General features: G+C 46.0%; 1 protein-coding gene across 1 annotated transcript in view; it reads left to right on the top strand.

The window, feature by feature from the left end:
* Positions 1–18,183, top strand: part of ERCC3 (ERCC excision repair 3, TFIIH core complex helicase subunit) — a 1,003,216-nt gene that overhangs the window by 206,537 nt on the left and 778,496 nt on the right. Inside the window, exon 4 of the mRNA XM_069616794.1 lies at positions 10,422–10,471. Coding sequence (XP_069472895.1) covers positions 10,422–10,471 — 50 coding nt within the window. The remainder of the gene's footprint in view (positions 1–10,421; positions 10,472–18,183) is intronic.

Raw genomic sequence — 18,183 nt, 5'->3', positions numbered from 1 at the left:
TAGGCTTCCCCTACAATGTTATCCCATATTAAGGGGTCTTTCCCCGTCAGACCAGTATAATCTTCCTTCTCATGTAACGCATTAGCTACCCGTTCCATGAGTTTCCTACAAAGAGTGGGATTCCATCTCAAGGAAGTTTGAATCCGCTTTGTCTCTACAATAGAGAGGGATTTCATAACCTCCAGATATTTAAGTTTTAAACTTAATACCATTTGAATCTGGGCATGGTCACTAGTCAGAAAAGCCTTTATCTCAACACTTTTGATTAATGATAACAGAGCATCCGAAATACAACAATAATCAATCAAGGAAGATGCAGTAGCTCTCTGCCATGTAAAATTCAGTGATGACTCTTTAAATTGGGCAAAAGACATTTCCCAATCATTAAAGTATACATGCCATTTATCACCTCTTTGGCCCAACCTTTTTGCTCTAATAGAGCTTTTCCTAGATTCAAGTTCAGTATAATCCTTACATATTGAGTTGAAATCGCCTCCTACTATTACTTCAAAATTTACTTTGAAAGTGAGTGCGTATTCTATACATTCATCAATTTTATCCATTATCACATTCATAGAAAACTTGAGGATTCCAATAAATACAAATCAGTAGTATAGAGTTACCATCCATTGTTTTTAGATCAACCATTACTGGCAAAATGTGTTCCGATGAGCAAATCAACGTATGCCTACAATCAGTGGATTTATTTATACAAATCGCCAATCCTCCAGATGGACGTCCCTCCAAACCTTTAGTAGCAACGGAGCAATAGGTACAATAGTCAGGGATCTCCAAATGATCTAATTTCATGGTTTCCTGCAATAGTATCATTTCGTGTACCTCATTAGTAGAAAAGGACCCTACCCATTTTAGAATATTAACAAAGCCACACGAATTCCAAGAAATCAGCTTCAAGTTTAGCTCTACCTTACTCTATGCATTGTTTGTATTTGAGTTAGCAGGAAATATAGTTTTCCGCAATGGTTCAATCCATGCAAAATTAGGGGTTTTGCAAGCTCTAATAAGCATCTGTGAAATGCTTTTCATCCTTCGAATTTCCTATTTCTTCATTTAAATTATCAGATTTCTGTATAATACAGTACTCCAAAATTTTTTGCGCGGTATTTATATTATTAAATGTGTGAAGGACGAAGCCCATGTCTGCAAGCTCCTTTCGGAATGACCAAATGAATTTCAATACATTTTCCGATTGCAAATAGTCATTCTATAGTTATTGTCATGGGCTAATGCAATTCTGTCAAAATCATCGGAAGATAGTATTCTAACAGATGGAATTATATAGATTAGATCCAATAGATATCTCCTATTTATTCTGGCCTGACCCAAAATATCTTTACAAATCTCCAATCCCATGATATGAATCCCATGGTTTGGTGTCCCTCTTACACTACTCTCATACTGAGAGTTAGTTATTAATGCATTATCTATTTCATTAATATTTCTTTTTGTAGTATTCTCTTGCGTATTGATGGTTGTATTACTGTTTGACAATTCTATCTGGTTGTGGGTTATTGTCAGATCACCCTTTTCAGAAGTAGTAGGTCTACACTTATCTGAGAATTCATGGGGAAAAGTAGAGGTTTGTGAAGATTTGAGTAACTGAATTACTGAATCCAAAGATAGCGTGCCATTTCTTAATGCTTTCGCCAATTCACTAATGTCAATAGTATCACCCTGCAACGGCAGCAAACCTATTTCGTTATCTTTTTTTCTGTCATCAACTTGCAAATAAGTGTTCATCTCTAATTGAGTTACTTGTTCCACAGACAAGGCTGTTTGTTTGGATAACACATCTTTAGTTAATTCCCTACTTTTGCCAACCCCAATCTTAATGATGGATTCCCCTTTATTATATGCATTCGTATGTTTGAATTCAGATACCATGTTACTGCATATTTCTGAGTATAAAAGATTTTGAGATATATTGGTGCTGGGAATATTATCGTTGATGGATTTATTGATTGCACTCCTATCTTCCAGATTATTGGTATTAGTACATTTCCGACCGTTGGTTGGGAAGAATTTGGATACTAATTTTTGCGATGATGGGATCCCTACCCCTGGAGAATTCTGGGCAGTTCCTTCCTTTTTTTTAAAGCTGTCAGCACACTACACAGTTTCTTGACCTCTTCATGTCTAGCCACTGTAGTTGCCAATTTCTTCCCTCTAACGCGTTATTTTTTTTCTCCTCAAAGTCATTAGCACCACCCCCTTCAATACAAAGGTGAATATGGCTTTCTTTAGATAGTTGCTCTACTTCAATAACATCCTCATCACCATTCATTAGAGGGACCGTGATTGGACTAGTAGCATTGTCATTATTAGTATTTTTTACTTTATATTTTTTTTTTAGGTTTTTCATTTGCAGATCTTCTCCTTTTTTCTGCTCCTTTTTTTCGCACGTAGTTGACAGTTTTTGATGACGTCTGGATAAAAAAACAGAATTTGCCATCAGAGATACTACCAATGATTCTGCTCGGTTTTGTTCCTCAATAATATTTATTAATGCAGTTGGACTATCCGGACATTCTACAATTTGTGGTATCGGACTAATATCAGTGTGTTTAGAACAACAGATTCCATTTTTAAGGTCAGTAATATTGGAATTAGTTGTATTAATGGCATTCATGATGGTATCAAGTACTTCATTTAACTCTACACGTTGAATACACAGTTCATGTCCTTGGTTGTGGGTCATATTTGAATTCCATTGTGTCCCATGTTCATGGGTTATAATATTAGTTATCTGCATTTTCGCCATACATTCATTTATGTCTGAATTTCTTGCCATGAAATACCCATCTAGTCTATTCAATTTGGACGTGATTTCTTGCAAACTAAATTTTATGTCTCGTAACTCTAGGTGAGTTAAATCATGGCCTTTAGCCAGCAAGTCCAAAATCTGAATAATAACCGGTAATGTGTTGGTTTCGTTGGATTGAGCAGAAAGGATTGAAGTATTTTCATTGCCATATTCATTTACAAGAGTATGTTTATTACTTCTCTGAGTATGCTCTGTGTTCTCCATCCTGCTCCCCTTTTTTTTTCATATTTTTTATTTTTAACCAACACACCAAACATTACAACTTAGAGTTTACATTCAAGTCTGTTTACAATATAGTCATACATCAAACATTACGGTCCTCTCCCTCCCTCCCCATTACCCCGAGCCCCTATTTCCATACCGCCCGCCAAAATATCTCATTGTGATCTCACATCTCCTGCGCGGATTCCCCATCGGGACCCGCCTTGGGGGTGCCTGCTAGTGTAGACACCAGTTGCCTCTGTTCAATCAAGGTTCCCACTTCTTCCTCCCCACCCCTGCTGATTGCTTCATACCAGACTGTGGTTTCGGCATCTGCCCGTTTTAGGAGGTCCATCCACCACGCCTCTATTCTGGGGTGCTGGGTGGCCTTCCAGCACATTGCAATTCTACGCTTAGCCAGAATGTAGGCCAGGTCCTTCATTTTACTAACATGCTTCAGGTTACGCGGTCTGGCGAACACCCCCAGCAAACATGCCCATACTGATTCCACCTCCAATGTGATCCCTTTCTCTGCCAGGCGCAACTTGATCTCTGTCCAGAATCTGCCCACCTCCGGGCAAGCCCAGAACATATGTATTAGTCCCGCTTCCGCCTCTGCACATCGTGGACACTTTTGTGCTACTGGGTTCCCAAACTGGGCAATCCTTCCAGGGGTCATATATGCCCCATCGGTGACATAGAGCTGTATCTGCTGAAGCCTTGCGTTGCGAGACACCTTCTTGTGGTACCTCTGGACTCTGTCCCATTGTCCATCTAGTAGGGGTTCTCCCACCTCATCCTCCCAATCCTGTCTCAATTGCAACACCTCCTTACCCACCCTGGACATCAGTAACTCGTATATGCGGGACACTTCATGCCCTCCCTCCGAGATGTCCTACATTGTCTCGATGGCCATATCTGGTTCCTCTGATAACTCTTCCACAGACCCATCTGTCCAACACCAGTTTAATAATTCTAGTATGGGTAATGTGTTGGCCTGCATGCACTCCGGTGTCTTCCATTAGCCTACTGAAATCTAGTGCCTCGCCCTCTTGCCATGCATCCCCGAGGGTCACAAGTCCCGTTGATTCCCAGTATTTACGGACCTCCATTATCAATTGCGGGTCCTCTCCGCATACCGCCACCAATGGCACCTGCGGGGAGCACGGAATCGGGATCCCCACCAGCTGCCACGTTTTGTTCCAGATTTCCTTGCCCAGTGTTAGGAGCCTTGCCTTTCCCTGCACCTTAGCTTTGGGCAACCACACCACCTCCCTCAAAAAATAAGGGGCTGAGTCCTTATACAGCAGCCTGGTCTCAGCGGACTCTTCCTCGGACAGCCACCTGGTCACGTACTGAAGTTGTCCTGCCAGATAATACAGCTCAAAGTTCGGTAAATGTATGCCCCCGTTTTTGCTCGGGTTTTGTAGCTTCCATAAAGCCACCCTGTTTCTGGTATTGTGCCAGATGAAGCCCTTACATAAGCTGTGGAGCATTCGAAAGAATCGTCTGGGGAGCATACATGGAATATTCACAAAGAAGTGCAACAGTCTCGGCAGGACCACCAGCGTAAGCAGCGCCACCCTACCCTTCATGGCCAAGGGGAGCCTAGACCAGAACCCCATACTGTTCTTAATACCTGCTACTGCCCGCTCCGTGTTGTTTGTGTTCGTCCTCCACTGAGTGGTATATATCCATGCCTAGATACCTAAAAGTCCTGGTCTGCCAGGGTATCGGCAAGACCGGCAAGTTCTTCACTGGGACCCTTCTATATCTTCACAAAGGTAAAAAGCTAGATTTCCTGGGGTTCACCGCTATGCCCGAGAGGGTGGCGTAATGTTCCATCACCTCCAGGACAAATTGCAAGTTTTCCTCTGGGAAGCGCAGGTATAACAGGATGTCATCTGCATACAGCGAGGTGAGGTGCGTCCCTCCCTCCCATACTGTTGTCTGAGGCAGATTGCCAGCGGTTCCAAAGCAAGGATATACAACAAGGGCGGCCATGGACAACCCTGTCTCGTGCCCCTGCTGAGCTGCCATTTGTCCGAGATCATGCCGCCAGTTTTAACCCTGGCGGTTGGGGAGCTATACATTATTTTAGCCCACCTCAAATACCCGACCCCATGCCGTACTCCCTCAGCGCCTCTAGCAGCCACGGCCACCTCACTGAATCAAAGGCCTTAATTGGATCCAACGAGGCTATCGCCATTTCGCCCAGGTCTTTCTCAGTTTGCTCGATTATGTGGTGGAGTCTCCTATGATTGTCCGTTATATTCCTTCCTGGTATGTACCCTGTTTGATCGGTATGGACCAGTTTCCCTATGATGCGTTTAAGCCTGTTTTCTAACACGGCAGTGAGAATCTTACTATCCTTCTTAAGCATGGACAAGGGTCGGTAAAATCTGCAGTCCGAGCCTGGTTTGCCTGGTTTCAGGAGTGGGATTATTACCGCCTCCCTCAGGGACATCGGCAACTCCCCTTGTTCATACGCCACGTTTAACATGGCGAGCAGCGGGGGGAGCACCTCTAGCTTGTACGTTTTATAAAATTCACTTGGGAGCCCATCTGACCCTGGGGCCTTACACGTGGGTAGGTGCTGTACCACCATCTCTAGTTCTTCAAGAGTGATTTGGGGCGTCTAAGTCCTCCTGCTCCTGATCACTAAGCTTGGGCAGTCCTATATCCTCCAGGGTTTCCCGGATCTCTCTTCCCATCTCCTCCCCCGTGTCCTCGTATAAGCGCCTGTAGAATCTGAGAAATCCCTCATTTACTCCTTCTTGAGTATCGCAGGTCTGGCCATCTTTGTCCTTTATCTCCCTAATCACTGTGCGCGGCGTTTCGTTCTTGTAAAGCCACGCTAGCAACCTGCCCGGTTTATCACCTCCCGCATGTTGCCTCTCAATGTACTTTTTGTAATTTAACTTGGAGCCTGTCCCAGTGCCCACTCCTAGCCTGCTGGAGTAGGGCCACCCTCACTGTATCTTCCTGTGAGGTGCATCCCATCTGTATTATCTTCAAGCTCCCTCGGTCTCCTGTATCTCCCGCTCTATGCCCCCTTAGAGCCCTCTAGACTTAGATATGGCCACCTCCCGCACTACTAGTTTAAACGCCTCCCATAAGGTGCCCTCTGACTGCACACTGCCAGTGTTAATATCAAAATATTCAGTTATGGCCTCCCTTAGGTCCTCTCGAAATCCCGAATCCTGCAAGGCCTCAGCTCTGAGTTTCCACGTCAGGATTCTCACCCTGGGGGGCCGATGCCTCCACTCCACCAATAGGGGGGAGTGGTCCAAGAGCACTCTGGCCTTGTATTCCGAACCTGTCATTTCCCCGGCTATTCCCGAGGACACAAACATGTAATCCACTTTGGTGTACAAGTCATGGGGGGCCGAATAGTGTGAGTACTGCCTGTCCCCCGGGTGTAGCAACCTCCAAATATCATCTAGATCAAAATCCTGCAGTAGGGCCGTTAGTGCTTTCGCCGCAGGGGTTGGTCTCTCGAATTTTTTATCAGACCTGTCCATCTTGGGATCTATTATACAGTTAGTCGCCTCCCCAGATGGTAGCGCTGCCCATTAGGGGGCTACTTTTGTCATATAGGGCCCTGTAATAGGCCGCTGTGTCCTGATTGGGAGCATATGTGTTCACGATGTTGACCTCCCTATTCTCCAACATCCCCCGCACCACTAGCATTCTCCCATCCGGGTCTGGCGTGGATTGGAGCAGCTGCAAAGGTACATGAGGTGCTACCCACATGACCACCCCCTTGCATATGCCGAGGATGTAGCTCCTGGGGTGGTTCCCCTCCACTTTCTCTTGACCCCCTTGTCCCTGGTAAGCTGGGTCTCCTGTAGTAATGCTATATCGACTTTCAGCCTTCTCAGATACATCATTACTTTGTTCCTTTTCAGGTAGCTGTTGAGACCTCTTACATTCCAGGTTATCCGGTGGCTATCCATAGCCGTGTGAAGAATGTACTGCTTCCCCACTCCCCCCGGGTCACCGTTCCAGTCCCGGCCAGCATGAAATTGGGCTCGTGCCCCACCCACCACCCTCCCCCAATTTAGGCTCTCCAACTAGCCCGCTCCACACCCCCATTCAACTATTCCCCACTGCACACTTCCCCTTCCCTCCCGCCCCCCAACCCACCCAAACTAATGCCCAGCTCCATCCCTGGATCTCAGGCTCCCCCGCTTTTGGTCCCATCTCGAAATGCCGAGGTCGGGAACCCGGCAGGGTGTCATCAATATTAGGTGACCTAACTAATATACTAACCATTGGGGTCAAGAGTGCTTCTCACTCGTCTCCTGATGATTACCGTGATACATTGTGCATCCCTCATATCGCAATAAAGTACTTCGCCCCTGAGAGTCAACAAATCGCTACACCATATTATAATCAAGTCCCAGAGTCACAATATGTACAGCACCTCTGTCCCATGATCGAGCCTCACTCGTCCGTATCATCCTCCTTGCGGCTGTCCGCGCCCTCTGGGCAATTCTGGCCATCCAACCATTCCAATGCATCCTCCGGACTCTCGAAAAACAAAGCTTTGGTTTTGTGGAATACTTTCAGTTTAGCTGGGTACATCAACATGTATCACAACCCAGCGGCTCGTAATCTCCTTTTCACCGTCCCATAGTTCAGCCTCCACCTCTGCACTTGAAGCCTATAGTGAGGATATGCCGAGATGGTCGCGGAGGCCCTTTGTATGGTGCCCCCCTTCCTGAAATATTCCAGTATCTTCTCCCTGTCCCGATAGTTTAGAATCTTGGCGATGATCGGCCTCGGGGGGGGGGGGGGTATCCAGAGGGGGCTTCCTCGTAAGCGCTCTGTGTGCGCGCTCCACCGCAAAGCCTTGCGTGAAGATCTCAGCCCCCATTTCCTGAAGCAACATGTTCTCAACATAGTCCGTCGGGTTAGGGCCCTATTCCCCCTCCGGAAGGCCCACTATGCGCACATTTTTCTTTCGAGCACGCCCTTCGGCCTCCTCTGCTCTATTCTCCAGGTTGGTCACCTGCTGCCTCAGGACATGGATCTCCAAAGCGTGCGAGGTCCGGGCAGTCGTGTTTATGGTCACTTCTTTCTCTAGTTCATCTGTGCGGTCTGCCATTTTTCGCACGTCCAACCTGAGCAAGTTGACCTCCTCCTGCACTGTGCCGATTTTGAGCTCCACCGCTAGCTTGCTTTCCCACGATGCCTTAAGGTCTGCAATTTCCTCCAGGATCTGCCGGTCGACGCGTGTAGGAGTGATGTCCACTGGTAGATTATTGCCTTTTGCGGGGTCTTGTTGAAATCTTCCATTGTAGGCTGTTTCGTCTTGGATTTGAGCAGTTTGGACGCCGTCCTGCCGTCTGGCATTCTGGTGGTCACAAGCGAGGCCTGCTGGCCCCTTGTCGCGGTGCCGTACAATGAGTAGGCCCGCAGTCTCGCCGGCCGGCCAGCCATATGTTGGGGGCCCACTATTGGCAACTGCCTCCCTCCAGATCCGGGTGAATGCCGCCACTGTATGTGCAACCGCTCTCGGCGCCCCTCAGGAGTATCCTATGTCGACTGCTTCAGGTCTACAGGGCGCATGTGCGCTGCCAGTTCTATGGAGCGCACGTGCACTCCCGTTTCCGATGACCGCCTGTATAAGCAGCGCAGCTTGGGCTCTTCACGATTATCCTCTAAGCCGCCATTTTGGCCGACCAGGGACGCTGTCCCTCAGGATGCCCAGCGAGGCCTCCTCCTCAGTCTTTCCGTTTCTTTGTTCGGAGAGCCCGTATGGCCGCCATCTTTGATTCCGGGCGCTGTTCTCCACCGCCAGCACAATTTTCTGTGGTAGCCGCACTAATACTTGGTGGAGTTTGGGCAGAGTGCCGTCATTCGAAGCAGCTAGCGTTCCCACCGACTCTGGTCTGTCTTTGGTGGCGAATGTTCAGGATTCCGGTGCCGATGCACCCAAGGATCATTCCGGATTGGCAGGAGAAGGTCTGAAGCGCGTCTTACGCCATGGCCGCCTAGCCACGACACCCCCCCCCCCCTGCTCCCCTTATCACTGTGGTTTTACCTGAAAGGATCATTAATTCTCTCTAGCACGTGATATGGGGAGTGATTGTTGTATCTTTATCGTTGCCAATCCTTACCGTCCTCATTCATACCTGGAATAAGAGGAATAAGCATTCCAATGAATAATCTCACTTGTTTATTTAAGTCCTTCATTTCATTTAGGCCAAAATCATGTGCTAAATTCAAGTACTCAACATTTGCAATATCAGAGACTCCTGTACTTGATAGATTAATGCCTCCGCTTGTTACTACGTCAATATTTTTTTGAATTGCAGACTAATCTCCGGAGATAAAGTAGCGGCGGAGTTCGTTTGGAAGTTATCCTTAATTTCTGTCATTGATACATTGTTGTCTGTCTCATTAGGGGTTGTTTGAACATTTGGTGTTTTTATCACATTCTCAACAATTTTTTTTCTGTCCCCACTTTCAAGTCCATTACTATGGGTTAGTATCCAAGGCCTCTAGCATTTGTGATTCTTTCATGCAATTCAGGTAGTCAAATGAAGCTGGATGAACAAGAGCGTTGCCTGTAAGCTTTCAGCTCCTTAATCCACTTGCCATTTATCAACAGGGCATTGCCAAATGAGTGCAAGATTTACAATATTTCGTTATAACACAAGTGAATTGTTTGATATGAAATGATACTCACTGCTCTGGCCTCTCCCCCTCACACCCAAACACCACAACACCACACCACCACACTTCAATGACACTGAGATGCACGTGTACTGTTGTTGTGATGGTTTCCGGGAGCGAGGTGGGCGGGGCCAGAGTCGCGGTGTATCTACGCGAGGAATCAAACAAACAGGAACGTTACAATCACGTTCTATTACATGTGGCTGTTATGATTACAAACAGTCACGTAGTACCAGACCAACCCACTGCTAGAATCCAACCCACTGCTTACGGTCGAAACGGGCCAGACGAATCAGATAAAGTTCATTAAAGCGCTGTATTGTCCAATGAATATTTACTTTGGTTTGTGCAGTTCACAGAGCGCGTTTCGCACAAAGCACAACGATTTCTCTTCCTCTTCTCCTTATAAGGGGGGGGAGAGGGATCAGGAGCTGAAAAGCATATGTGGCGCATTGAGCAAGGAATCCACACGACACCACACTTCGATGACACTTTTGGGCGGCTATTGACATTGGGTGATTCTAGGCCTGTGACCGGGAGATGAAAGGCTCTTTATCATCAGTTCATCATAAAGCTGTATAAGTGCGTGCCTTTTTAAGTCCCCTCATTCGCAATGGAAGATGTTTAGTTGGAAGTAGAATTTAAGGTGCTTGCTGTGTGTTTATTTTGTGTGTTTTATTACTTGCAGCTTTGTACAGTCAGCTATGGGAAAGTGAAGCTGGTGCTCAAACACAACAGGTAAGAACGATGGGTCTTGAGTATGCTTTAATAGATTTCTAAAAATGCAAATGGGTCACAGCACATGCAGTACAACAATGTAAGCTAAGCATATACCAGTCAATATGTTTTCTTTTTTAAATTTCCATTCTATCCCTCTCGCATTTCTTTGCAACAAAGTTGTCTGTTTAGTTATTCTGATGCTCAATCAAAGAAGGCGTCTCTTCAGCACACTCTTTACCCTTGACATACCTACTTTCTAATGGATTTTTCATCTGCCCATTGACCTTGTTTCCTTAGTACTTTGCACACGAACGCCACAAGTATTTTGTTTTTACTGACTGTGTCTGACACATTCCCAATGTGGTCTTTGTTAGAAAAGATTTTCTTTTTGCTGCTTTCCTCCCATAGACTTCCTTGCACACCATTTATTTTTGCTTTGTTTTGACTCCTCACCTGACTTTTTGGAGGTAAGCTTTTTGCTTTACTGCCCTGTTTTTTTATAATCATCATTCTTATGGGGAAACTGAGCAATCCATACGACTATCAGTACTGATAAACTATGTACCTCTTCTTAGTGAATTTCTAATTGTTACAATTGCACACATGACCGTAAAGTGAAGTGCGGTTAGAATACTTTGTATCCTGATAACCTTTTATGTAGTGGTTTTTTAATTACATTTACAATGTGCCTAGGATGTGCTGGTGGCAGCAGTTGTACCGTGTTTTAATCTTTTTACTTGTGCACGTTTGCATTTACCACAAATGTCTACTAAGTGAGGCTAGCACCCTAAGATTACAGTGCCATTAATAATTTGCTTTTCCTTTTTTATACTGTTCTTTGGCCTCCTTTCTGCCCTCTCGGGTCTGGAATGACCATATATGGGAAGCTCTTTACCAACGAAAGCTGCTGCTTTCACCGGGCAAAGAGGTGGTTTGTGCGTGAACCTGGATGTGGGAGCGGGGACTGTCTGGCCGCAGTACACATCCTGGTGCCTGAATGTCTGTTGATGGTCAGATGTTGTGGCCATGTGCTATCCAGGATTGGATAGCCACTGGCAGTTTGAATGGTGCAGATATTTACCACTGGGGGACCTGGATGAGCTTCCAGTCCAGATCCAAAATGAAAGGAGAACTCCTGCAGCAATTCCTCAGATTGTTGTTGGAGCCAAGACCTATGTGAAGAAGAGCAGCCCGTTGACGTCCCGAGGATTTTGCATTTGGCCAACACCATTCCAGGATTGTCCCGGTGAATCTTAAGAAGACCCTTGTCGATGCTTCAACCCCTGGACCGGTGGCAACAATCAGTCCCAACCCCTGCTCAGGGGTCTGTGATTCGTGAGCCTTCCGAAGTGTCCCTGTGCCAATCAGTGGACTAACCAGCGATTTCCTAGGCAGCTTTGTTGCAGCTGTCGCCATTCAGAGTGCATCCTGGTAACATGGAGGATCTTCAACATTTGCATTTTTGCCCTTTTTGCATCAACGGTAGCTGTGCAGGACCTGCTCTTTGGTTTCTCCCTGGAAGATTGCTTGTTGCAGCCGAATCGCAGTGACCCAGGTTGCAATCGGTCATCTTTGCATCCTAGAGGTGTTCTGAGGTCACCTGCTCCACAGAAGTCTTAATCTTTTCTTCATTTGGGTGTTCAGCTGGAAGGTACCTGGGTCTGATACCTAAGCACCACGACTGACTGAAACTAAATCCTGCATCCTAAAATGACCTCTGCACTGACGACCTCTGAGCCTTTCTAGATCGGACCAAGCACAGTGGGACCAAGCATATTAGACCAGTGGTCTTCAAACTGTGGGGCTGGCCCCCCTAGGGGGGGCCCGAAGAAGGCCCGGGGGGGACAAGGCTTTTCAAAAAGGGATTAAGTTGACTGCTTATAACAGAAAATATAGCAGAGATGGCATCTTCGGGGGGCAGCAACTAGTTTTATTCAAGATGGTGCTCGGTAGCAATATTTTACTAAAGTGAGGGCTCGGCATAACATTTTTTGAATACCACTGCATTAGACTGTTTCCCCAAAGATTCCAGAACCACAGCAGTTGTCTCTGGAGAATTCGGAGTCATGTGGTAAGTTAATATATCTGTTCCTCCCACCCCCCCCGTCCTTCATAGGGTTAAGTGGGCGTGAAATTGCTCTTTCCTGATTTTGGTAAGTGGAGGCCTGGTCAATGATCCCTTCCTATGACAGTAATATTGTCTGTGATTGAGTGAGTTTGCTTACCTGAACTTTTCTTACCTTTTTGACTTTTGCATCATAACCAGTGGATCATCTAATCTTAGTAGATCACTTTGGAACTGATGACTTTAGGGCACACGTCCACAAACCACCTTGGCTGCACTCTATTAGGGAAAATGCTCTGTGGTTATTCTAATGTGCTGTTAATGAAATTCATGCATCCGACTACCTACTTGTATTACACTGGTTATTCAATCCTATGCTTCCTTTCTCCTGCCAAGGGTGAATGTATGAATCTGTTTTATAGTAAGTTTGTGACAATATGTGCCTAGACGTTTTACTTGCTTAGTGTATATTTTTGTACTTAACTCTCTAACTGGAATTATTGGTGGTGTTCTGTGTGGACTCATTGTAGCCATAGACCATCCTCAAAGCCCTCCTGAGTCTAAGCTTTGCCACTCTGCTACCATACCTTGATTGGGTTTGGCTACATCTCAGTGTCTCCCTGTTCACCATAATAGGTTGACCTCCCATAATCCGTTGTGCAAGCCCAAATAATGAAGTCTGCTCTGTCCAAAACGACCCTAGCTGACCCTACCATGGTGTAAACTAACTTAGGTTCAGAGAAAGGCTCCCTTCTCCTTAGGATAGTTCTATAATCAGTCTATAGATTAGTATAGGATCCTTAAATATACTCTCAATAATTCTTTGATTAGTCTATATAATTCTTCAATGGAGCTTGTGAATATTCTTCTTTATTTAAGACTTTCCTTTATGGGTTTCTTACAACATTTACCCTCTTGTTTGAGTATAAACTGGAACAGTCTTGGGCTGATTCCGGCGCTCCTCAAGATGTTAGCGAGAAGAGGGGAGTGGAGCTGCGAGACTGAGGTCTATTACCCTTAGACTGCAAAGGGAAACAAAACTGAATATCTATCTATTTAGACCTCTAGGTGTTTCGCGCTCCACTAATAACTAGATTGTGATGCTTATATGTTCTGTGAAGATATGTTCTTCAGTACTTAGCCCAGGCTGAAATAGTTATATGTTCTAGAAATGAATTTATATAGACTGTTATATCACAATAAGTGCTTTTACCCAAATTGGTATGGTTTAATTAGGTGCATTCCCAGGTGGTTGAACATCGAAGACCAAAACTTAGAAAGTAAAGTGCATATAATTCAAAAAGTCCTATTGTGGATAAAACGAAAAATCACAGTAATTCTCTATTTAGAACAAAAAGAAATTGGTTGCACTTGTTGGTTTACAAATTCAGTATCTCCTGATAATTCACGGATGGATCCAGCTTTATGAATTCAGTATTTCCTATTGGTTCACAAATGGATTCAGTTTACGGTTGATGAAATGGATGAATTGAGTCACATTTGTTTCACAGTTCAAGGTTGACTTATGTTGCTTCACAGTTTGAGGTTGACTGAATTACCAGTTGTGGAGTCAAATTGCTTGCAAACACTGTTACTTCACAGTTAGAATAAAGTTTAATATTTTAAATCACTGTTGCTTCACAGTTGAAGATTCACTAAGTTTTGAGTCTAGAATAATCAAAAGTATTTTGGTTAGAGTCTAGGCCCTCTTATGTTTCAAAGTTGTTATCACAGTTTCATTAAGTCTGTTAACCATGAGTTAACTATGTTATTCCTTTATTCGTTTTGTTGCCCGTTCTGTTACCCAACACATGTTTCACCGTCTGGGTGGTGACGGATCTTCAGGGGTTAGTACGGTTTGGAGGTATACTGATGCATGGAAACAATTATGGAAGGTATTCATCAAAAATGCTATGCATTATGTATCCTGAGGTTCTTGAGTAGCCCTTGCTTTACGTATGCACTGTAATGGGTATGTTTCAAAGGAAATGGCAAAATCACAAGAGATTTTCTATGGCTACTCTCCACGTCCTACAGTTGTGGGTAGCTTTGAGGTGAGGCACGGGTGTGTGCGGCTTGTTGTCGTCTGTTCGTCGTGAGTTGCTGTATGCGATTGCCTATTTATTTAAGACTTTCCTTTATGGGTTTCTTACAACATTTACCCTCTTGTTTGGGCTTCTCAGTATATTCTAGGATATTTTTGTGGTTTGGAGTGGCTCCCCCTCTTGGGTTATTATAATTCAACTCGCTTAGATCTCTCCGACCTTGTCTGGTGCACTGTTGGTCCCCTTTAACAGGATATTCTTATCACTGGGTTCCCACTCTTCTTGTTCAGCTTTTCAATAGGTTGCTCATTCATGTTACCACACTTTGTTTACTTTAGACTCTTTTCTTAGGAAATGTAATTTTGATCACTGGATCTCCTTATTCATGTTTCTAATAGTTTGCTCTTTTGTGTTATTACACTTCAACTCACTTTGTTTCGATATTAGCTTAGTTTCATGACTAACACTGCAACGAGTTGGCTGTGCAAAGATTCCTCCATCGAGGCCACCTGTGACTCCCGTTCTCCCAATTTCCAGTTGGGGTTTGTCTTCCGGAGTCGGGTTCCTCAGAATCCTTCTCTCTTGGATTCGGCTGCTGGTTCCTTTCCTTTGTCTGCGTTTACTTTCTCGCAGCTTCTCCTCTATGCCTGGTCTCTTGACTCTTCTTGGCTCTCTGGTGCTCAGATATGGGACTGGCCACTCTGTGGCTTCACACTCGCAATGGTCTTGGCAATGTTTGTTGGACCAGTGGTCCACCACGGGTGTACTCTGCCATAGTCTTGCCACAACCTGTTCCTGGGCTCTTGCCTGTCTGGATTCTCGTGCTGCGGCTACACGGTAGCTCTGGTGTTCCACTCTCTGCACTTGTGCGAGTTCAGAACTTGCAGGCTCTTGGATTCCTGCTTACTGCAAGTGTCATTCAGCTCGTGACCCACCCGGGTTGACGTCTGCGCTTCTTTCTCTGTGGGTCGTCGAGGCTACGTTAATCAATGTACTCGTCCCAGTACATTGGTTATTCCTATTTAAAGGGACATATTCCTTTTCAGTAAAATAATAGCATCCCTGCAGAGTTTGTTCATCCCAGTCTTAATGTGAAAAGGTTTCTTATATTTAAGAGCATTGCATGTAGGCCATCATGTGTAGTCTCTCCTAGTGAGGTCCCACTTACCTCTACCCGTAAGGAGGGTATTGCGGTGCAGGCTCCACTCCCTAGCCTCACAGGAGAGGTGAGCCTTAGGGAGAAGGCACAAAGTCCCTCGATTTGCCACACTTGCCCTGATTTGGTTTGGCTACATCTCAGTAGTTCCCTGTTCACCATATAGGTTGACCTCCCATAATCCACCCGCAGGGTTAATTTTGGAAATCCATGTTACGTCTTCAAGCCCTGTAGGATCTGCTTGACGCAGATGTTCATCACCGACCTACATGTTTTGTGTCTGCTGCCTGGGGTGGAACAGGATATTGAAGACTGTGGTTTGTGTGAATCCATGCATGGAAAGGCCCTCCCGTGCGCTGCCCTGACTCCGCCCTCCGGCACCACACCTCAGTCCCCTTTTCCGCATCAACAGGAACGGGCCGAATTCACCAGTGCTCCTGGGTTTGGCTTCGGCGTATAATTCTACGCGCAAATACTACTTCTCTTTTGTCTTTTTATCATTCAGGTACTCAGTACTCAGACGCCATACTCCTCCCTGGCGCATGTCTACTTCCACAGGATTTAGCAGGTGCCCATCCTGCAACAGGATCTTCCCAACTTCAGACCCCCACGTCCTCTGCCTACGTTGCCGTGGCCCAGACCAAGGTCGGCAGGCTTGTACAGCATGTGGCTCGCTGTCATAGAAAGCACTGAAGAACAGATTAGCCAGGTGGAGGGAAGTCTTCCAGAAGTCGCCTTCAGAGGACCTCAAGAACTTTGTGAAACACTGAGCCACACCCCAGGTAGGGCCCCTATTTTCCATCGGACCCCGCAAAGGAGACTCCTTCCCAAGCACTCTCCCGCATGGGAGGGATCGTTTAGGTCCTTGTACCAGCACGTGCACAAAGGCTGCTCCAGCTACCGGCCTTCGGGCCGAGGGATCCTTGGATCCTCCCGGTGGCAGTGTTGAGGGACCGGAAGGTTCTTGGACCGGATTGTTATCCGAGGGGCTCCGCTCTTGTACTGGCAATACGTCTGAGGGGGTGCCTAAACACAGCTCTACCGACCTCCGGGTCGAGGGTGTCGCACGTATCAGGCCTAGGCCCGAGGTGCAGGGTAGGCCTTGTGATCCACACGCAAGAGTCTTGGAGGAGGCTGAGCCCAGCGAACCGAGCAACACGTTGCAGGATGTAACGGTTACCTTGGGCTCCGCGGGAACACCACTCCTGATAACCTCAACTACTCTTCTCTGGGTGCATGGTTCTCTCACTAACCCTTTCTTCTTCAATAAGCAGAAAATCTGTGGAATATAACAGGAACTAGTCAATGGTGGGTTCTGTGTAAATAGCAGGGAACTGTCTTCTTACTAGTAAACCCCTCCCTTGCCTACTGATTTCACCTTGCTCACCTCTGTTTATGTTGTAACGAGCTCCCCATCCTGCTTCTGGGCAGGGGCGCAAGTTCTGAAGAAGGGCACTTTTGTGTGTGGGAAGGTAAGGGACTACCTCTGGTTGGAAGGGTGCTAAAGAGTATCCCAATGACAACAAGAGATTCTTCAAGATAGCTGGGAATGTTTAAGGTGATTACAATAGACACTAGGGGCATAGACAGTGATGAAGGTGCTAACCCCAATCATGAAGGAAATGCTACATACACCAGTAAATTACCTCAAAATGTTCCACACAGAATCTGAGGGTGTATGAGTGAGTTGCACCCTGACGCTCGAACAAACACCACAATAGAGCTATTCCTGTCAAGCGACTCAATATGCAAAATGTCTTTCCTCACACAAACGCCAAAGGTAACTTGGAGCACAAAGCATCAATGCTAAACTAGTGGTAATGGTTTGAGTAATGGTTGACTAACGTGACAACTGTGCGCCAATTTTTGGTGAAACAATTCCCTCACGCAACCCACAGACTCCGTAATGCTCTGCAGAGTGAAGCACGGCTAAAACATGCCAACGCTCATAAACAACAAGGATGCGCTATTACGAGCTGTAACCATTAACAATGCTTGACATGGGAGCGATACTTACGGTAAATAGGAGGTGGCGGGAACACTTCACCTGAATACTTTTCTCACAGAAGAACGCCAATTCCTCACAGGGCACACGCAACAAGAGGGACCAGAATGAGACACAAAGGTGAAATATGGAACTACGAAGGAGAAAACTGTGAATACAGCGGGCAGAACTATTATAGTGTAACGAAGGAGCACTGTGGAATTCCTGTCAGTAGGTGAACTGCGGTAAGCGTCCGCTGAGACAGCAAGAGGACGCGAAGCGCAGCACAACAAAGGGGAGGGGCTTAAATACTCACAGAGCTCACACCACTAGTCTACACTGCAGTAATCAGGGAAGGCCGCATGGCGGCCATATTGAGCGATGAGGAAATGCCTGAATTGCAATTGCCCACAGCGTTCCTTCTGCTCTTAGCCCAGGAATGGTACGCCGCTGCCCAAGACCTCCTGGGGGAAACTCCAT

The sequence above is a fragment of the Ambystoma mexicanum genome, chromosome 9 (genome assembly GCF_040938575.1).
Source record: "Ambystoma mexicanum isolate Mex_15411 chromosome 9, UKY_AmexF1_1, whole genome shotgun sequence".
NCBI classification, from domain to species: Eukaryota; Metazoa; Chordata; class Amphibia; order Caudata; family Ambystomatidae; genus Ambystoma; species Ambystoma mexicanum.
Note: the sequence above shows the minus strand (reverse complement) of the source record. Positions and strands in the feature narration are given on the sequence as shown.